Consider the following 22,714-nt stretch of genomic DNA (forward strand, 5'->3'; position numbering starts at 1 on the left):
TTTTTTTCTTTTTTAGCTCTGGAAAGAATCTTAGAGATCATCTTATCTAGTGACTATACAAATTGTTTTGACTAAGACCCATAATAAGAAATGTTTTACATCATGACCCTGTGTACACATACATGTATAAAAAGCAAAAATTTCATCAAACAACTTCAGCTCTATATATGATGTACTCAGTATTTTTCCTTTTGTTTCATTAAAAAAAATATTGGTGGCTTCAGCCTCCTAACTTGGCCCAGACCTAATGTTTGCCTAATGTTTACTCTTTCTTCCCTTCCTATTTTTACAGATAAATTTTTATTTGCATCACAGTGCTACTAGAAAAATTAGACTTCTAGTATGTGTAGGGTTTAGTTACCTCAAGAGTAGAAATACTTAGTTCTAGGATGGCAGATATTTAATGTTTATGTTACAGCCATATTTCAATATACCCTTCCCTCACCAGCCAGTCCTAATTAGAGACATTGCTAATTGAACGAGGCTTACTCCTGCTGAGTCAAGAAATATCTTTAGAATCCTTTTCAACATAGTGGTACTTCATAAAACCACTGTCAATTAATGGGTGAAATACTGGCTTGTTAAATAAAATCTTTAGGCCATCAGATTATTTTGCTTCTATCTGTGAAGACCAGAATTATTCAGACCACCCAACACTTTCTTGCGTTCCCTCCCATTCAAATCAGGGTAAGAATAAGAAAGGAGCCCTCCCATTTTCATTACCTTCCTCTCCTCTCCTGTCTTATGGTAAGCTTTGTTCTTTGTTCTACAAATGATCATGTTTCTTTCAAGTTATTTATTTATTTGTTTTTAACCGCATGATCTTTTGGGATTACATGTATAATGTGGTAAAAAGCATCAGAGTTTTCTGTGCAGTGCCTTGTATATAGAAATTGCTCAATAAATACTGTTATTACCATTCCCAAGTATTTCACCTATCCCCAAATCTCTTTTTCTCTTGAACTCCAGGCCTGTTGTATCTGTCTAACTACATGTCCTATAGACACCTGAAATTAATTTTACCCAAGCAAGTTCGGTTCAAAATCTTGAACACAGTTAATTTCATTGATTTCACTCCTATCTGTGATTTCTGGTGGTGTAGGCAAAATAGGACACTCAGGAGAAAAAACATGCCAGTTCTTTAAGGGAGAGACAAAGTTTTTCTAGGCATTGAAATCAGGAAGAAATTTCATACAATAAGGGATACTGAATGATAGATGGTGGTTCTCAAAACTAGTTTTACAACAGATGTAGAAGTGGATATCCATAATATATAACTTAGGTAAAACGATTCTGAGAGGTTAGGCAAATGTGTTCCTTTGGCCTAACCTGATCTACGTATACAATGTAGATTACCTAGAAGAAGACAATAGTCCCTCTACTATCTTCTCTAACTCATACTTTTCTTTGAGCTAATCATTCAGCAAAAGCTGGATAGCAGATGTACTTTGAAGTAAGAGACTTTCGTGACTTTTTGGAGTGCTATCTTTATTAGTTTCTATATTGCTATTAAAGTTGGTTACTTTATAGATGCTTTAGAAACCAGATGAGCAGATGGACTGGTTGTTGTTCTGTTGTGAAAACATGAAGTATCTAACTAGCAGTGTCCACATATAAGGCTAGCCCCATATCTATGTGGAGGTTTACCATAGTGGTTACCTGCAGGCAAAGGCAACATTTCCCATACAAGTACCTGTAGTCAAAGCCAGCATTTTGTCAGAAAGCAGCTTTGTATCTCCTCCAGCAATTGAACAAGTGTTAACATTGGTGTATACAAAGTTTCTCACCCTGGATGTGGTCTAAGGACAGCAACTCTGCCCAAGAATACAGTAGCATTTTTAGTAGCATTTCACCAGTCTGAACTGGTGAGAACTCTGAAGTGTGACTTGAATAACACTCCTATGAAACCTAGACAATGCTTTGAGATTTCAGCATTTCTAATCCATTTTCTCCAGAGGCTAGTCCAATTTGTATCTTTTCTATATGCTTTATTAATATTCATATATTTCATAAATACTATATTGAAAATTTTGAAGGACTTATACTTGTGAACTATAAAGAGCAGCTCCTTAATGATGACATTCAAAGCCACATGTTTTTGGTTTGGTAGGTTTATTAAAAATGTTCTTCCTGGTCCTAAATAATATTGCTTTTTTGTTGTTTGTGAAGCTGAATTGCAAGCTTTCAAAATCAAACCTCAGAAAAAGTTGCTTCGTTGTGCTAAAAATGATTATGTACATATTCTGTAATACAAATGTTTTCCTTTTCCTGAGGAGTATAGAAGCTGATTTGCTCCTAGGGATGTCCAGCTGGTATCTGCTGTGGGCTTCACGAGCTTGAGATGAGTGACGTGGAGAGTAGAGTGGGATCAGCGTCAAACCATGCGTCCCAAAGAACACACAGTTAACAGAAAATTCTACAAAACCTCCATTTGTTGTAGTAGAATTATGTTGTAGTGAATACAGTGATAGAACTTACAATTCCCAGGTATACATCCTGGAGAATAAACAACTCTAAAACCCAGTCTCTGTGTAGAATTTAGGCCAGTGAAAAGAAGTACTATAGACACCATAAGGTAAAGTGGTAGGGTTGTATGTATATGTTTCTTTTTTTGACATGTATACATGTCTTTTTTCTTCTATCCCATATCTTTTTGGTGGTGAGGCTTGGTTTCAGCTGGAGGCTTAACTGTCTGGGTGGGTTTTTCTAAGTGGTTTGTGATAATTGAATAGAATGGAAGGATAATTATTACTAGATGCTAGGACAGTGGAAATGTAGAAAACAGCTATGAGTTAGATCATTATGTCACAAGATGTCATTCAGGGACTCCTGAGGCTCTTTCAGGGGTCTGCTGACATCAAAACCATTTTCATAGTTTTGCTGTTTCATTTGCAGTCTCACAGATACACAGTGGAGTTTCTCAGAGGTTACCAGATGTGTAGTCACATCATTGCTCTGGTGGCTAATGGAATGTGTGCATGGGCATTAGTGTATTAAACATTTTTAATTTTTAATGCAGTAAATATCTACAGATATGCCAAACTTTAAAACAAAAATTTGTGCCAGGTTTTCTTAATAAGTTTTAAGTGTGTAGGTGTTCTGAAACCAAAACATCTAAGAACTGTTAGTTTATTTTTATTTTTTTCCAGGGGTACAAGACTGGTTTAATGTTTTCAAATCGATCAATATAATTCACTGTGTTAAAAGGCTGCTTCTAGGTGGAGGAGGCAGCTGCCTTTGGCTCCTGCCTAGGACCCTAGGCACCCTCATTTCTCATCTACTTCCGGGCAGAAGGGGTGGCTGCCCTCGGCTCCTGCCTAGAAGCACCATAACTGTTAGTTTAGATATTGCCTCCCATAAAAAGAATTCAGCATGTACCCAGATACAGTATAACTGCAGAACCTCGAATGATTTGAGACTTGGCAGATACAAATCTAGATATCCAAAACTATGGTGAAATGCAAAGAATTGCTCACAGAGGGACTTCTCCAGCATGTGTTTAATTCTTTCATCAACTTTTTTTAAATTAAGGTGCTACTGTGTTTCCATCCAGTAAGGAACACAGTAGAAAATAATACAAAATAACAGCTAACAGAGTTTATAATCTTTTGAAGGTAAGAATCAATATATAAAATATACTGGGAAAACTGAACCTCTATAGGTGATCATGTGTTAAGCAGTGTGGTATGAGAGCTCAGAAAGATAAACCATAGGGAACAGACATTATTGTCTATTATTCCCATTATACTCATTGCCCTTTACAGTAGTTGTCTTTATTGATGTCTGACCCTGTTACACTGTAACCTCCTAGAGGCAAGGGACTCTCTAGTATGGATCCATGTATGTCTCCCAAGCACCTAGGAAAATACTTTGTATATTCACAGTCTTTAAGAAACATGAATGAATTTGTGGATTTGATACAGGCTTTCATTCTTTTTACATGTGAAATTTGTATTGAGCTCCTACTCTTAGCCATGTTGTATGGGTAGGTGATTGGGAGTTGGGATGCATTAATAGGGTGGATTTGAAAGATGAATAGGTTTGATCCTTAGAGAAGGAGGGAGCTCAAGGCTAGGGAAGTAGCATGTGCCAGGGCACAGGACACGTAGAGGCTAGAGAGGGCTTTGCATACTTGGAAAGTACATTAAGGCTCCTAGTTCAAACTTGTAACATAGCAGAATAGTGCAAATACATTCAAGGCACAAGATACAAGGTTGCATTATGTTTTTCTTGTGTAACTAGACGGACTCTGAAGGCAAAAATCATAGAGAGTATTTTGTTGCTTTACTGTTTCTATGGGAACTCACTGTGACCAGATGAGTCACTCTAACCACTGTTAATGTGAATCATTCTGTATCTTCTTTTTTTTTTTTTTTCTTAAATAGTAATAATAGTATTGTTATCCATTGTTTACCTGGGCCATATACTGTTGTTCTAACTTTGCTTCTTCTCATGCAGTACTATTATTTTCCCCATATTAAGATAAGGAAATGAAGCTCCAGCTGAGACTAACTTAACCTACACTACCAACTGTGGTGGAGTCAAAATTCAAACCCAGCCACTTTGAGTCTGAGCCTGTGTTCTTACCATTTGTCCTGCTCTGTTGCACCCTGTGGTATGCTTAATCAAGGTTGATTGTTCCAAAGTATAGAAGCAGAAGTGTGGTAACTCAGGTGATGAGACTGAATGTTAAGTTACAAGAAACTAATTTTTGTCAATAATGATGAAATTTTTAAAGAATTCAAATGCATTGGAATATTCCCTCTTGTATTTAAAATATATATATATGTAATATATATATATTTTATATATATATATTTTCTGAGCTGTATAATGTAAAGGTGATTTCATCAAAGGCCCTTAGGCTGCTGTAGAATGCATCTTTATGGGATTTTGAAGTTTTACTATTTTTCTCACTTTTGTCTTAGGTTCCTTTACTTGCATGTTTGTCATTAAAAAACTTTTAATAAATTTATATTTCTGCCAAGTTCTTTGAGCTTTCTCTTTAAAAAATGCTCACATAAATACAGATTACTTTCAGTATGAAATGTAGTCCTTCCCCTTTTCTCACTACTTCATGTAATGATTTGAATTTGACCAAAAGAGGGTAGCGAAAAGAATATGTACTACAAGTGTGCCCAAAGATGAGACGACAATCCTCACTAAGAATAATCTAATTCTTCACTTGTGAATAGCGATCAGTTCTTAGAAGTGACTTTTTTCCTTTTAGAGAGCTTAAGTATCAATTTCTCCTTATTTAGAAAACACATGTACTACCTCTACTATACTAGTTTTGCTCATTTTCTAAATATTTAGCTTTTATTTAAATGCATGATCTAGTAACTAAGATATGTCAGTATTTCATATAAGAAGTAGTAAAGTGGTTTATTTAAAAATACTTTTAATTATATACATGGTAAAATTATTGAATCTTGTGATGGCCATGTGTAGGAGTTTACTGTATCATTCTCTCTACTCATGTGTATATTTGAAAATTTTCCTTGCAAAACAAACTGCCTAGTATGAAAGTGATTTTAGAAATTTGTTTGCAGTAACTGTAGTCATAATTATTAAGCCATAATTATCAATAAAATCAGGTTTTTCTTTCTCATATTGGCTGATGGTGGGAAGTTTGTAAGTGTTCCTCAGCTTACACCCCACATATCAAACGCAAACAAACTAACAAAACAATTGCAGGCTGTTATTTTTGCCTTCATTTTTTTTTTATCAGGTTGGTAGTATTAGTAAAATTCTGTATGAGCTTCAAGACATGTGTTACAGTTTTTCTTCACCTTATGGCCTGTTTTTCTCCCTCCTTTTCCTCTAGAGGTATATTGCCATTGGAGAACTGGGGAAAGCTACTGACACACTAGATTCTACAGGGAAAGTAACGGAAGAAAAACCTTATGGTATGAAGTGCATCTAATGGAATCCTCCTTTTCTCCTCACAGAAAGTTTCTGTGACTGCAGAATTTTAAAATAAATCTCTTACCTGATATTACCAGTGATTTGAGTTCTCAGTACATTTCTTTAGGTTAATAAGATTAGAAATTGTTTATCACATTGTTGCCTATTTGTTATGAGTTTATGAATAAAGATTTATTATAATTGCCTCTTTTCCTATAATGAATTTTTTTAATGTTCAGAATTATTTTTCAAAATAACTCCCTTGCCAAAAACATTTATAGCTAGGATTTAAGATATTTTCACTAGTAAATAAGAAACAAAGCAGAGGTACTCCCTTGATAGATTTTACCTGTGTGTTACCTTTTTTAAACAATTACTTGTCAGCTGTTGAAATAAATGTGCCAGATTTAGTACTTTAAAACTAACGTTCCTGTGCTTTTGGAGTCTGTAAAAAGATATGACGGAAGGAAAGCTGTTTCTTTGGAAGCAAAGCAGAACTCACTGGGGCCCACATTAATTTTTCTACCTTTCCTTCTTTCACTACTTTTAAGAAAGTCAAGATAAATGAAATGGTCTCCTAGCAACTCTCACAGTACTTATGCTATTTATAATGCAGCACTTGCAGTTTTGTAAGTCACTTTAACTGCATTATTATGTCACCAATTGTGAATTATTTGTAGGCTTTCTGGCTTTTTCTCTGTGTTTAATGTTATCTGTTCCTAATTTAGCTGTGGGCAGTGCAGCATCTGGCCTCACTATGTTTTTGTGTTGATCGTCCTTATTATATATTACATATTGCTTCAGTAGTAAAACCAACCTTTTTTTAATTCGCAGTAACTTCACTTATGCTTTTAACATTTATATATAGCTTAGTATCATGATTGATTAATCAAGCAACATAATGAAAAGAAAAATCACTGATTTATTTCAAGTCTTTTTAAAAATAGATCTGAGTTATCCTTGAAATTATTATTGCTCTTAGCAAATAATAACAGACCCTCACTTAATTGGAACCCAAGTATAACCTTCAACCAGAAGGCTTTTAAGATTAAAGAGGCACAGGGCAATAGGAGGATATCCTATAGGAGGTTTCTAGAGTGTGCTAAAGTATACTGTCATTACGTACATAATTAAGTCTCCTGTATCTCTATCTCCATTTGCCAAAGTGTAGATAAAGAGAATGATTGACATTCAGAATGCGGTCCTAGGGTAATATAAATAAGCATGGAATGCAGCTTCGTGAAGTACAAAGAGCACTAGAGTAAGCAAACCTGGTAGCTCTGCCCTTCTCTAGTTATATACATTTGGAAACTTCTTAATATCTTTATGTTTCATTTTACCCATCTCCACGATGATCATAATGATTCCAACCTTGTAGTGTTATTATGAGGATTGATTGGAAGAGAATGGATATTGGGGTCTCATAGACAAGCCATGAGGCTCTTACAGTAGTCCCAGCAGAGGTGATGGTAACTTGCACTAGAGTAGTGGTGATAGAGAAGAGATAGAGAAGTTTTCAGATTAGAACAATAGTTAGGAAGTAAAATTGGCCAAACTTGTTGATTGATTGGATGGGGATAGTGAGGAAGTTTGTCAGCCATGACTTAGGATTTTGTGTTTTAGAACTGGTTATATGATGGGGCAATTCATTGAGTTAGGGGATACTAGAAGAGGCCCAGGGTGACAGAAATACTTAAACATACCCCTTCTTCCTACTCTTACGCATTCTAGAATTTTAAAAGACTACTCTGTTTTGGGCAATTTGTAACCTTAAATTTGTACCTTTAAGAAAGCTCAGGTTATTAAAATCATCTTACTTTAATGTTGCAATAAATCATAGAGAAACTGAGTACTTGCATTAGGCCCTGAATAGAAGCGCTTTCTACAGTTTATTGAATAGTATTTGTAGTCCTAGAAAATAAGAGCTCAGGGAATTTTGCAGATTGGCATGATTTTTCTGTGTGCTTTCAGTAAATCAGTAAATACTTATCTGTTTAAGCTGCTACGGCAGGTGTCAAGGAGAAGATAAATAAGTGTAAGACCTAGCTTGTGTCCTTAAGGAACTTACTGTCTAATGGAGAACTCTGACCTATGTTCTCAGCACTCTGAGACCTAATACTGAGACCTATGACCAAGATTTTATAATGCCTTCTTTCTTATGCTGAAGTAAGATTCAGAGATACTCTAATCCACCTATACATTTTTAAAATCAATATAATGCAGTAAATGGAATATAAAGAAGAAAAAAAAGTAATTTATAATAAAATAGATATGTTATATGTAAATGCACAGGTATTACTACACTGAAAGTTTTAATGAAGTAGTAAATGTTTACACTTATATATAAATCACTGTGAATGCCACAAGTACAAGTAGATTGATATAGGTGTGTTGTATTAATGACTCAGCACTAGAAAATTCAGTAAATGTAAGACTGGGCAAAAAATACTTGGTGTTTAAATGTAAAATGGAGTTGTCCTAGCTTCATGTAATTATAGACAGGCTTTTCACCTACGTGAATATCTGCCAGACATCCAGAAGTCAGGCACTATGCAGGACAATTCTTCACTGTGTCCCACTGTCCTGTGCATTGCAGGACATCTAGCATCCCCAGTCTCCACCCATTAAGGCTGCTGGTGTTGCCACCCCACTCAGTCATTATAACAACCAAACACACAGCTCTTAGTTGACCTGTCAAGAACAACCAACATTTGGATAAAGTAAGGCAGTATGCAGTCAGTGGCAAATGAACTTATGCCATTTGGTCCTACCTAGAAAAATACTATTTTTAGCTGTTGTTTGAGATAGCTGAAAGTTAGCACAAAGGAATACAAAAATGAGTCACTGGCTTAGTAGACTTAAAGTTGAAACTGTATTAGCCAGGGCCCTTCCCCTTTTTCTCTTTCATAACACCCTCTGTTATTCCTAATTTGTGTTTTTTGCTGTTTACAAATATATATTTGCATGTTGATTGTGTAAGCGATGGGGCTGAAACCATGTCTCTTTCGGTCCTCACTGTATTTTTGGTGTAATGTGTGGCATATAGAATAGAACTTTCTATTTGTGTGAACAAATAAGGCTGGCAACAGATCCATTCACAGAGAAAAAGGATTGCAGATAGGGCCCAGAAAGGCAAAGCATCTTCCTCCCTTCTGCTGCTCTTTTCTCATCTGCATCTAGTGTTCAGTCTCCGGTGCTGTTGCTGGTGTCTCTGAGGACACAAGGCTTCAGTGTGCTCATCTGTTTGCCACTGAGCTCAGGACACTAGGGCCCTGGCTTCCCGGGCTAATGTGGGCCAAGCTTCTGCAAAGGATTAACTGCTCCTGCAATGGCAGTAGTTTTTTCTGTCTCTCCAATGGGTTATTATAAGGCAAGAAATGTAAAAGGAAAGTGATATTTTATGCTAATTCTCTTTTCTAAACACCACTTAAGATAGGATGTTACCAGGGTCTTCTCAAATGGATGTAGCTCAGGTATCTAATGGGAGTGGCTCTCTCGGACTGTGTGTGGTTTAGTTATCCACACTTCAGAGGCTCATCCTGGAGGAAGGTGAAGAGTAGAATTGGGTCTCAAATTGTGATTTAAACAATTATATGTACACACTGTAGTAGGGCTAGTGTATAGCTGGGTATCAATCTTCTTAGGTGCCATTTGTTTGTATTTAAGCTTTTTTGTTGTAAAGTATTAAAGAAAAGTGAACAAAAATTAAATTTACAGCTCAATGAATTATCACAAAGCAGAAATCCATGCAGCTACCACCCTAGTCAAGAAATAGAAGATTCCTAGAAATCACTCTCATGCCCTAGCCCAGTCACTACCCCATCCTTCTTTTCCAAACGTAGCTATTCTAACTTCCAGTACATTGGTGATAGGTATAGTTTTGCCTGTTTTTGAGCTTTATATAAATGGAATTAAACAGTGTGTATCTTTTTGTGTCTAAATTCTTCTACTTACTATATTTGTTAGGTTCATCCATGTTGTTACACGTATGAGTAGTTTGGACTATTTTTATTGCTGTGTGGTATGCCATTGTATGAATATTACACTACACACACACACACACACGCGCTCTCTCTCTCTCTCTCTCTCTCTCTCTCCCTCTCCCCCCCCCCCGTTGATAGACATTTGGGTTGTTCCTAGTTTGGGGTTTTATGAATAAAGTTGCTATGTGTATTTTGTACCTGTCTTTTGGTGGACACGTACTCATTTCTCTTGGGTAAATACCCAAGTGGAATTGCTGAGTCATAGGGTAGGTGTGTATTTAACTGTATTGAGAATTGTCAAATAGTTTTCCCAAGTGGTTGTATCACTTTGCATTTCTGCCATCAAGGTATAAGAGTTCTACTTGCTCCACATCCTTAGCAATACATGGTATTAACAGTGTTTTTAATTTTGGTTATTCTGGTATTTCATTGCGATTGTAATATGATTACTGATGAGATTCAGCATTTTATCATGTGGGTTGTTTTTTTTTTTTTTTTCTGCTCATTCTTTTGTATATCGTCTGTTCAGGTCTCTTGCCTCCCCCACCCACTCCTTTTTTTTCCCTTCTTTTCCTATTGTGTTATCTTTTTCTTATTGATTTGCATGAGTTCTTCATATACTCTGGGTATGAGCTCTTGGATTGGTTATGTGCGTTGCAGATACCTTCTCCTACTTTGTGGCTTGCTTTTTTCTTCTCTTACTGTGTCTTTTGAAAAACAAGTTCTTAGTTTTAATTTAGTATGACTGAGTCTTTTGCTTTGTGGTTAGTCCTTTTAGTATCCTGCTATTTTCTATTCCAAAAGCATGAGATGTTTTCTTGTGTTCTAGAAGCTTTTATTGTTTTGCCTTTCACATTATGTCTACAGTCCACCATTTTTTTGCTACATGGATATCCAGCTTGCTCAGCACTTTTCCCAACTCCCCTGCATTGCCTCCTTTGTCACAAATCAAGCACTATTCAGGCATGGGTTTGCTTGGAATCTATTTTTGTTGTTTTTTGTTTGTTCTGTTTTGTTTATTTGGTGGCTGACCATCACAGGGATCTGAACCCTTGACCTTGCCGTTATAACACAGAATCTATTTTTTTTACATTGGTCAGTTGGTCTATCTGTGTACTAACACCAAACTATCTCAGTTGCTATAGGTTTAGACTTAAGTCTTGATATCTGGAAGAGGAAGTCTTCCCACTTTATTTCTTATAGATTATTTTATTTTATTTTGTTTTTTATAGCTTTCTTATCAAAGTAAAGAAGTTGCCTTCTATTCCTAATTTGCAAACTTTAGGTTTGTTTGTTTTTAAACATAAGCAGATATTGAATTTTATCAAATATTTTTACTGCATCTGTTGATTTTTCTCCTTATTCAAATATTAAACTAATGTTACATTTCTGGAATAAACCCAACTTGGTCATGATGTGTTATCTTTTATATAAATTGTTGTATTTGATTTGCTAATATTTAGTTTAGGATTTTTACATGTGTGTTTATGAGTGAGAATACACTTTTTTGTTTGTTTTTTCTTTCTCTCAGTGTCCTTATTTGCTTTTGATATCAAGGTTATACTGACTTCATATAATGGGTTGAGGAGTCTTCTCATTTTTTCTGTTTTCTCAAAGAACTTGTAGCAGATTGACATTATTTTTCTAATGTTTGGTAGAATTTACTGGTAGACATCTGTTCTGGAATTTTCTTTGTTAGGACAGTTTTTAGTTATGGATTGGATTTCTTTACTAGCTACTGAATATACTAATTTTTATTTCTTATGTCATTCTAGATGATTTTCCCCCCTAGGAATCTGTCCATTTCATCTAAAATTTCAAATTTATTGGTATAAAGTTGTTCATAATATTCCCTTATGACCTTTCTTTTTATTCTGAAATAATATCAAACTTAGAGAAAAGTTGCAAGAATAGAGCAAATAACTTTTCCTAAGTTTCCCAAGTATAAGCTCAGCCATGATGTCCCACCACCCCAAATACATTACTGCAGTACAGTAATAAATAATTATTTATTACTGTACTGCAGAGATCCTGTTTATTTTTTTTTAAACAGCTTTCTGGAAGTATAATTGGCATCTAAAAACAAAAAACAAAAAAACATACATATTTAAAATACATTGTTTGATAAATTTTGAGATATATATTTACCTGTGAAATTATAACCATAATCAAAATAGTGAACATATCTATCAATCACAAAAGTTTCCTGTGCCCCTTTATGGTCCATTTTGAATTAAATTTTGCTTATGATCTCAGGTCTAGATCTGAGATTTTTTTTTTTATATGGATATTAATTTTTTCAACATCATTTTTTGAAAGACTATTTTTTCTCTACTTCCTTTTGAACCTGTGTCAGAAAAACAGTTGTCCATATAGGCATACTTTTATTTCTAGACTCTATTTTCTTCTATTCATCTGTTCGTTTGTTTTCTTGTTTTTGTTTGTTTTTTCTGGGATCTTTTTTTGTCAGCTGGCTGGTACAGGCATCTGAACCCTTGACTTTGGTGTTAGGACACCACGCTCTAACCAACTGAGCTCACCGATCAGCCCTGTTTGTCTGTTTTTACACCTGTCACACTGTCTTGATTATTGTAGCTTTATGATAAAAAGTCTTGAAATCAGGGAATGTTAGCCCACCAACTTGTTCTTTTTCAAAGGTGTTTTTACCATCCCAGGTCCTTTGCATTTACATATAAAATTTCCAATCAGCTTATCAGTTTCTAAAAACACACACAATGTATATACACACACACACCCCTTCTGGGATTTTGATTGTGATTGTGTTAAATCTGTAGGTCAATTTGGAGAGAACTGACATCTTAATATTGAGTCACCTAACTCATAACTCTATTTAGGTCTTTAATTTCTTGCAGGCATATTTTTATCATTTTCAGTATACTGTTCTTGCACATCTTTTGTATATGAAATTCCTAAGTATGTTGTATTTTTTGATGCTATTGTGAATGGAATTTTTAAAATTTCAATTTCTGATACTTCATTGCTAATAAATTGAAATGGAGTTGATTTTTGTATATTGATCTTGTGTTTTTTATCCTTGCTAAACTCACTTATTAGTTCTAGTTGCTTTTGTGTAAATTCCTTGTTAGGGTGGGTATAAAGTAGACTTTTTTCTAGATCTATTAGCCCTGCTCCTAAGGGATGGCTTTTCTGGTTTCTCCATTGAATGTCCTGGGTGTTCAGCAAAGTTTTTTCATTCTGGATGTTGAAATTCAAACATCTCCCAGGGTTTGTAAGAGCTTTGGTGTAGTTCTTTGGCTAATGTTGGGAAAATAGAATAGTTTAATCAGGGCTCCTCACCTTGGGTCCAGTTGGGTGTGGTGCAGCTCACTCTTTGTAAACAAATTGTGTGTGTGGATGGAGTTAGTGCACATGAGCGCCAACGTATCTTTTTAGTTTTGTTGCTATTGTGTGTTCCAGAGAGTTGTGTGGAGCAGCGGCCCTGAACTGCTGGTCAACAGGGAGCTTGTGTCTAAAAATAGAGCATGTTTACTTTGCTGGCAGCTGTTCAGTTTTTCTTTGGACTTTTCTGGTAGCAGTTGAGTTTGAGTTTCTCTTTGGACTGCTTAGCTCCTAGACATTTGTGTGCAGAAATAAAGACTACTTTTTCTTCAACCAAGGCTCCAAGGACCTTTTTGCAGTTACCTAGCTCATAGACGTGCGTAAGAAGGGTGTGTGACCCAGTCTGGACAACAGGCTTGAGGGTTCTGTGAACTCCAGACCCAGTCCTAGCTCTACAGCTAATTTTGTAGAGACTGTGTGCAGCTTAGAAAGCTAGAGTCTCAAAGGGGCCCCTATAGACGACTTTTCCTTGTGTAATTCCCTCAAATTCCAGCTGCCACTGCTTCCCCAAATTCTGGTCTCCTTCAATGAAATCATTGTGCTTTGTTTGGAGTTCCCCCCTCTGCCCCGCAGTTAAGAAAGCACCTCAAGGTAAAAGCAAGTGATCATACGGCTTACCTTGTTTGTTTCCAGGGAATTACAGTCCTTGTTGCCTGTTGTCTAATGTCTAAAAACATCTGTCTAATGTCTAAAAATAGATGTTTAATATATTTTGTCCAGTTTAACACTGCTTATGCTGGCAGGAATTGTCTAGTAACAGTTACTCTGTCGTCAGATATTGTTTTTAATTCCATCCTATTGTTTTTACCTGCATAGTTAAGTACCAACTATCATGTTGTAAGTTCATTGGAAGAATCAATAAATTTTAAGCAAATAATATGTAACATGATTTTGTGTGTGTGTATATATATATATATATTTTTTTTTTTGTCCTTTTCGTGACCGGCCCTCAGCCAGTGAGTGCACCGGCCATTCCTATATAGGATCCGAACCCGCGGTGGGAGCATCGCTGCACTCCCAGAGCCGCACTCTCCCGAGTGCACCACGGGCTCAGCCCGATTTTGTATATATTAATTTTATGAGAGTGATTTTTAAAAATTAATTTCAGATGAATACCATCACATTGATTATTAGTTTACTAAACAAAGAATAATTACCCAAGTCTTCTGACACTTGTATCATACCTATCTTCTTTTACCAAACGTGCTTCTTTTGACTATTTATTGGATGTACTTGCTGTAGAGATTTTATTCTCCATTTCTTTTAAAATCTTCTGTAGGTAGAGTATTCTTGTATCATAGAGACAATTGTTATTATTTGATTTGGATTAATATCATGTTTTAGATATTCCCATATTTCTTCACTATATACTCATGTACCACAAAGCTTAGCTTCTATTATAACACAGCTTACTACATAGGCTTTCTGTCTGGTGATTCAAACATCAAATGAATGAATGATTGGCCTAGATGACTTTTAAATGCCCTTCAGACTTGAGATTCTGTTATTCTTCAGCAAATTAAATTCAGCAAGAATATCTTGAGTGCTCTATTAATAGTGTACATTAAATGAGAAAAAAACCTGTCTTTGCCTTTGAGAAGCATAGGATTTCATTGGAGAAATAATACCTGCATATATATACGTGTGTGTGTATATATATATATATATACACAGAGAGAGAGAGAGAGAGAGAGAGAATAGTTAAAAACTGTGCGTGATTAATTGCCAAATGAGCAGCACAAACCACAAATGCCTGCGATGTTAAGTCAGAGAAAGCGACTACATGGCAGAAGTGGAATGAAAAAGAACACATTTTGTCGTCTGTGTAGGGGATTATCAGTAAGAGAGCCACCAAAGCAGGACAAAGGAAAACACAAGTGCAGGAATGTCAGTAAAGAGACCAGCCTAGCAGGAGTAGAAAGCTGTTTGGTCTTGTTTTGAGTTATACGCTATGGCAATTCTGTCAACAATGGCATTTCATTCAGCAAGTGCCAGCATGGTGGTAGCATTGGCTGTCTAGATTTGGAAATCTTAAACTTGCATAACTAAGGTGCCACCAGTAATTATGTCTTAATGTTGCAGTAGAGTAAAAATTTTTCATGGAAAAACCCTCATCCATATCATGAGATAAATCTGTTTTAGAAACAGTATGAACAGAACAGTCATCTGAGAACTGCTCTTGTGGAACTGTAGGTGTGGGAGAAATTCTTTTGAGTTCTGTAGCTCTTCTCTGTCTGAGTCCTTAGATTCTAGTCTTTTGTGTTGAGCTTGTAAGGATCAAGGTCATACTGAGGTTAAGACTGTCTTGCTGGGTTGATATTGAAATCCGGACACAATATTCCATGCTGTTTTTTGATTTTTATTCTAGCAGTAGAACAGTAATTTAAAGTATACTAATTAGGTTTTGTTTAATATTGTTCAGATAAAATCAAATGTAACATGCATATGCCAGAATAAAAAGTTTAAATAAATTTTCTAGAAAATTTAAAAGCTCTGCAATTACTTCCTGTTGACTGTGACCTAAACAGGTTATAGAATATTTCTGTGATTTGGTTTATTATTGAATATGAACTATGAATAAAGACTCATCTGTAAGTATGAAAATTCCAAATATTGAATTTCAGCATGTTACAGTTTTTGGTTTTTAAAATTATAGAACTGTAATGATTACATCATTTTATTTGAAAGAATATCAAACAAAAGATGGAAACATGACTAATTGACAGATACTGAAAACTTTATGTATATGTCTTCATTCAAATTTTCTAAAATTATTGTTTAAAAAATGCTTAGTAAGCATGCTGAAATCCTTGCTATGCATATTCTTTTCTTGCACTGGCTTTTGTTTTGTTTTGTTCTGTTGGCTGGCTGGAACAGGGATCCAAACCCATGATCTTGATGTTAGCAGCACCATGCTCTAACCAACGAACTGGCTTATTTTTGAGGCTGAGACTATTCATTTAAAAGAGAAATTCCAAGAGCAGAGAAGGGACAGGGGAGGAGATTTCACTTAGAGAAAGACTTTACTACAAGATTAGTTGGAAACAAAGTTGAACATGAGTATGTAAAATTTATACCATAACATAGAACAGTTTTGAAATTTTATCACATAAAACTTAAAATGTGGATAATACTTGATAATCTTTAGTTCCACATTAAGATATTTGCAATATTTGATGCCTAGAGATGCAATATTTGATGCCTGGAGAAGTTGACGGAAGAACTTATTTATTATTTCTGCTTAGTTTCTGAACACCTCATTTATTGATCACTGGTAGTAGCATTTCTATAGCTAAAGTTGTGCTTTCCTCAGGTCTTCTCAATGCCATGGTCAGAACCAACTAAATGCATATAAAATAATTGTATCATTTTTATTGGAGAAAAAAATTGAAGCAAAGGAAATTTAGTCTTAATAAAGAACAATATAAGACTTTCTCCCCCTTTTATCTCATTAATGCTTATTTTATTCTTTTCAACAAGGTAGAATTTGGCATGTAAAATATATACTAATATATGCTTTGTTGGAAAAAATGTTTAAATGAATTTTCAGAGCCGTTGGTGCTGTAAAAATAGCACATGTTAAAAAAAAAATAGCACATGTTCTTCTGTGGTTGTTTTAGTGTCACCTTTTTGTTCATTTTTGGCAGATAAAATAACACAAGAAGATATGGAAGGCGTTCTGCAGAAATTTACTGGGAATATAATGCAAGTACCCCCCCTGTAAGTTCAATAATTGAATTTGAATAAATGTTTAATTTTATTTTCCATCACTCTAATTAAAATAAACGGGCTTCCTTTTACTGTATGGTGAGGCAGGTTTTAAATCTGACTTGGCAAATGATCAAGTAAAAGTGAGCCTGCTTTAGACAGGATGCGGAGTTTCGGACACTCTCTAAGAGGCAGTGGGATGTGGTCACCTCTGTCTCTGGGTGTTACCACAGCCTGACTCTGTGCTATTTTGGTGCTTATCGGCTTTTCTAATTCTACCTACAGCTTCCAGACATTAGGGCACATTTCCCAGAATTGCTGTGAAGGGACCAGTCCAGTCTGGGAAGGGCATCAAGGCTGTGATTCAGAGTCCCAATGTGTGGCTGCCTGTCAGGTGTTGGGATCATTCTTTTTGGGCCCAGAATCTTTTGCTTCCCTATTCTCTGCAATTAGTGAAACTGATGAGAGTTACAACTTATTAAAAATATAAGTATATTATTACTTTACCACTTATCTTGATCCGTTCGGGTTGCTATAACAAAATGCCATAAGCTGGGTAGCTTGTAAATAACAAAAATTTATTTCTCACAGTGCCGAAGGCTGGGAAGTCCAAGATCAAGGTACTGGTGGATTCAGTGTCTGCTGCCCACTTTCTCATAGCTGGCACCTTCTTGCTGTGTCCTCACATAGTAGAAGGGGCAAGGCAACTCTCCGAAGCCCCTTTTGTAAGGACACTAATGCCTTTTGTGAGGGCTCTGCCCTATGACCTAATCACTTCCAGTACTGTCACCTTGGGGGTGAAGATTTCAACATATGAGTTTTGGGGGACACAAACATTAAGATTGTAGTACAACTTAACTATTTTTGTGCACATTACCATTTTGAGCAAATTCCATCTTGTTTAAAAATGGCTGAATGCCTATAGGATGTGTCAGGATAAGTTACTTATAACTCTTTTAGAATTTAGTATTTATATTGTATTTTAAAATCTTGCTTTTCCCAAGAACGTTGAAGTATCTATGGAGTAATGTTTCTACATGATTTTACCTCACATGTAAAGATTTAAAAATTTTGGCAAGATCTGCATAAACATTATTATGGATCACAGTTAAAATAAATTTTAAAGAATCATTTTTGATTTTTTTTCTGTGATTATTCCAAGGATTTTGTGGTCTAATAAAATTTTATCACACAAAGCTAAGATCTGTTAAGTAGATTATTTGCATATTAGCTTTTCAGAAACATTTTTGGTAACTTTTATATAAAAATGAATATTATTATAATAGAAATTGTTTCAAGGAAATATAGCTGAGATCACTATGACCAGAGGCTACTAAGTTCCTTGTGCCTTTAACGCACAATGGGGACTAGTCAAGAGAAGACGTGAAAAGACCATCTCCAGGAAGAGGATTAAAGAATAAAAATTGAGAACACTGCTCAATGAGTGTCAGAGTGAGCTTGTATTAGCCTTAGAGATATTTAGGAACTTTATCACTGACGGCATTGTGGAGTAGATTGGAAGAAAAAACTAGTTGATTTTTCAGAAGAATTTTCAGTTTAAAGGATGCTGTTATGCTTAGCTTCCAGTAATATGGAATTATTCTCTCTCGATCTCTATCAATTCTTCCTCTCCGTTTCCCTCCTTCCCTCCCTCTCTCTCTTCTTCTCTTATCATGCAAGGTATTCTGCATTAAAGAAAGATGGACAGAGACTTTCAACTTTGATGAAGAGAGGTGAGGTGGTAGAAGCAAAGCCTGCCAGGCCAGTTACCGTATACAGTATCTCCCTTCAAAAATTCCAGCCACCGCTTTTCACATTAGGTAAGATGAAGAAATTTGAAATCATTTGTGTTTACATGTACCTTTCTTTTGTATTTGGCTACTTTTGTGTAATTTTAATGGATCTCTAGGATAATGGAGGTTTTTTAAAAATTTGAATTTAAGGAAAGTTAGGATTTGTTTAATATCTTTTTGGTAATGCATTTAATGAGGTACCTATAGCCATATGGAGGTTCAGTAGTGCTTTTCTAACTAGAGTGAGTTTTTTATATATTGTATTATGTTATCTTACTATAAAGTTGGAAATAACATATCTTAGATCTCAATGGAGAAGAACAGGTAAGGAGTATATATTTTCAAGATTTTGGATTTTAGACTTTATTAGCTTATGGATGCTTCAGCTCTCAATTAGCTAGTACCTGATACATGCAGGGGTTTTCTGTTTGTTTTTGGTGGTGGGTACAGGGGATCTGAACCCTTGACCTTATATTCAGTTTTAGAATTGCCCTTAATTTGTCCTTTTAAAACTAAGCATTTTTAGGTTTTGGACAAGAAATTTTAAGCATAGACTGATTTTTCCCCCCTCTTTGTCACCTACAAATTACTACTGAAGATCCTGAAAATATGGAAAAAAAATAGATTGAGGCAGAAATACATTTTTGGATACATGATCACATTTTAATTCAGGTTATTAATTGGAATTTACAACCCATATTTGAAATAAATTTAAAAACCAAAAAGTTTATTTCTATGGTTTATAAATTTTATGTTCTTTCTGGCTGCAGAAAGTTGTAGCTGAAGCCTTGAACATATAGGAGCTGTGAAGAATCAAAAGCTGTAGTTCTTAATCCTTAGGCTCCCTTAAATTGATCCTACCCTTTCATTTCACTTCATTTCATGGTGCATACTGAATAGGATTCCTTTTAGAAATAATTTCCCAAAGAACCTTTTTTCTTAAACTCCGTTGCATTTTCCCATTGGCAGTATTTAATGTGTAATATGTTCCTGCAGAATATGGTTTTGTATCATTAGAAAAAGAAGTCACTCCTTTTCTTCTGTATCCTGATTTTAAAATATTTGATAGAATGAAAAAAACACACTAAAAATGTTTTGCTCCTTTCCATGAAAATGTGGCAGCCAGTTTGACAGAGTAGATGTTATCTGTGGAAGTAAGTGTAAAGCTAGGGCCAGGTCTGGAGCTCACAGACCCCTCAAGCCATTGTCCAGACTGGGTCACAAACCCTTCACATGCCAGGCTGGGTCACCAGACCCCTCACACACAGGTCTATGAGCTAGGTAACTGGCAAACAGGTCCTTGGAAGCCGTAGGACTTCCAAGAGCATGGCTGGAGAGCATGGCTGCGCAATGCAGGTGCACTAACTCCACCCACTCACAACTTATTTACAAAGAATGCGCCGCACCACTCCCAACCAGACCTAAGGCGAGCAAGCCTGATTCAATTATTCTATTTTCCCAACAGTAGGAAAAACTCAAATTTTTCTAATTGCATTTAAGTCATAAATATTTTGTTGACTGGAGAGCATGATGGTCCAAAAGAGTTCACTAAAGTCAAATATAATGCAAGAATGTTAGCAAACCTACGTTTGATCCTAGTGCTCATTTTATCTCAGCTGTGGACCACAACCATGAGAGGGTGAAAAAACAAAAGAATTAAAATCCCCAGGTGGTGAGTTTTGATTAATTCCCCAAATGGCTTTATTTGCAAGATAAGACTAGAAAAAGCTAGGATGTAGTTCTTTTGTGTGGAAATGCAGCAGCTCTTTTCAGGACGTGTTATTGATGAATAAAAACAATGCAGAGCCCTGCCCTCAACCAATCATCTTGTGTTACACTATTTTAGGAAGATGTTTAGAAGTACATTCAGTTCTGGAACATTGTGTAATTTTAAGTTATTTCAAGATTTCTTCAGGAATATTTCCAAGAGAACATTTAAATATGCTGGACTTTCTGTGTGTAGTACAGTACCCTAACCCCAGACAGATATAATTCTTGTCACTGTGAGAAGGGATTTTTTTTTTGTTGTTGTTGGTTGGTTGTATGTTTTTGAATGTACAAATCTGAAAATATTTTTAAATCTACAGCTCATGATAGCAAAGCTGAGATTTAAAGCATGAGATTTAAAGCTGAGATTTTTCATTTAAAACCTATTAAGTGAACAAGGTGTACAAATATGAGAATATTTTAAAAAATCTACAGCTCATGATACCAAAGCTGAAATTTCTAACTACTTACAACCTATTGAATGAACAAGGCTGAAGTATTAAAGTGGTATGACTTGCTAGTTAATTTAAAATGTGTTTATGAGTTTCTGCTGTTTGCTTTCTCCACACTCTGACTTTTCAATCTCACAAACACATATGCCACTGGATGAATAATTTATGTTTTAGCACATAAATATTTTATCACACGATTGTTTGCATAGTGCATTTTTACATTTGTTTAGGGGCATCATTTCTATGTAAAGTGGATTTCATAGGAGGTTAGCAATTTACCATCTCACTGTTAACATTCCAGATGTTGAATGTGGAGGAGGTTTTTATATCAGAAGCTTGGTCAGTGACATTGGCAAAGGTAAGCATAAAAATGAATTATGAATTATCATTTAGAGAGTAATTTTTTTATGAGAAAAGGGAATTTTCTGTTTTTTTTATTTCTGAGCACTAGCCATAAGAACTGAACTCTTGCTGCCTTCAGCGTTAGAAGCATTGTAGGTTTATGGCATGTAATTATCAGCCTCAGCAGCTGCAGTGAAATGCTTGTAAAGGGAAAGAAGAGAAAGAGGAACAGAAAATGAAGAGAGGAATAATGAGTGCAAGGGCCAACATTTTTTTCAAGTACAAAACACTTTAACTAAAAGTAGGAATCAGAAAAAAAGATTTATTTTTCTAAAAGTTATTTTCATTGATAGAAATAAAATTTTTTAGAAACTGGAAGCCACAGTTTACAAACTGACAGAAAGTTGTGGTTCTGGCTCTGCCATTTACTGGCAGTTGTGACACTGGACAGGTCATATTATCTCATCTGCAAAGTGAGGGTTTGCTTCATGAGTTAAACAGGAAATGTGTGCAAGGTCTTCATAGACTTTAAAGCAGTTTATAAGGTGATTTATTATTTTGCTACCTAATCATTTTTTTTTTTTTTTTTTTTTTTATCTCAGAGCTCTTGGTTCTTATATTGGATTTTTACAGTTTTCTTTCTGGGGTATTTTGAGAGGTTTGAGTTGTGTTCTGTCATTTGAAAAATTATAGTCTATGAAATACTGAATCATTTATCTTCCGGATTTTTTTTTTTTTTTTTATCTTTGTTGCTGTAGAACTCTCTTCCTGTGCCAATGTACTAGAGCTGACTCGAACCAAGCAGGGACCATTTACACTAGAAGAGCATGCCCTCCCTGAAGACAAATGGACAATCAATGACATTGCACAGTCTCTTGAACATTGCTCATCCCTTCTCCCTGCAGAGATGGCACTTAAGAAGTCAAAACCTGAGGAGTCCAATGAGCAGGTTTTGAGCTGTGAATATATAACTCTAAATGAGACAAAGGGAGAGGATGATGTAATTAAGGCATTTTGAGATTGGCCTGGGAGTGTCACCGTTCCTGGTTGATGTTTGAATCCTGTGTGCAGATGCAGACTGACAAGCTATGTGGGAGACAACTATTCCTAACTTTTTTTTTTTGCATGATGAAAAATGTTTATTATTTACAGTTTCTGTAGCATACAGTTTATTTGCTATATATTATAAATGATCTGGCAATTGTTCAGTTCTTTGCTGTACTGTGAAATGTTCCTTTAGGATGTTTTTATGTTGTTAAATATGAATATGATTGGACTCAGGAAAATTAACTTTCTGAATTTCATCTTCTTCGGTCTTTTCCTGTGAAAAAATTGAACAAATTTTCTAATCAAAGAAGAAAGAAATAATGTGCTTCATGTGTCTTTAGTCTCATAAAAGTGA

The 22,714-nt window shown here is 35.4% G+C and overlaps 1 protein-coding gene across 1 annotated transcript in view; it reads left to right on the forward strand.

Annotated features, from left to right (window-relative positions):
- The window catches only part of TRUB1 (TruB pseudouridine synthase family member 1), a 36,241-nt gene extending 13,855 nt beyond the window's left edge, over nt 1–22,386 (forward strand). Inside the window, exons 4-8 of the mRNA XM_063103430.1 lie at nt 5,828–5,909; nt 16,898–16,970; nt 18,639–18,778; nt 21,272–21,328; nt 22,071–22,386. Of these exons, the coding sequence (XP_062959500.1) occupies nt 5,828–5,909; nt 16,898–16,970; nt 18,639–18,778; nt 21,272–21,328; nt 22,071–22,330 (612 nt within the window). The 3' untranslated portion in view covers nt 22,331–22,386. The remainder of the gene's footprint in view (nt 1–5,827; nt 5,910–16,897; nt 16,971–18,638; nt 18,779–21,271; nt 21,329–22,070) is intronic.
- The last annotated feature ends 328 nt before the right edge of the window (nt 22,387–22,714 follow it).

Source organism: Cynocephalus volans, chromosome 7 (assembly GCF_027409185.1).
Source record: "Cynocephalus volans isolate mCynVol1 chromosome 7, mCynVol1.pri, whole genome shotgun sequence".
NCBI classification, from domain to species: Eukaryota; Metazoa; Chordata; class Mammalia; order Dermoptera; family Cynocephalidae; genus Cynocephalus; species Cynocephalus volans.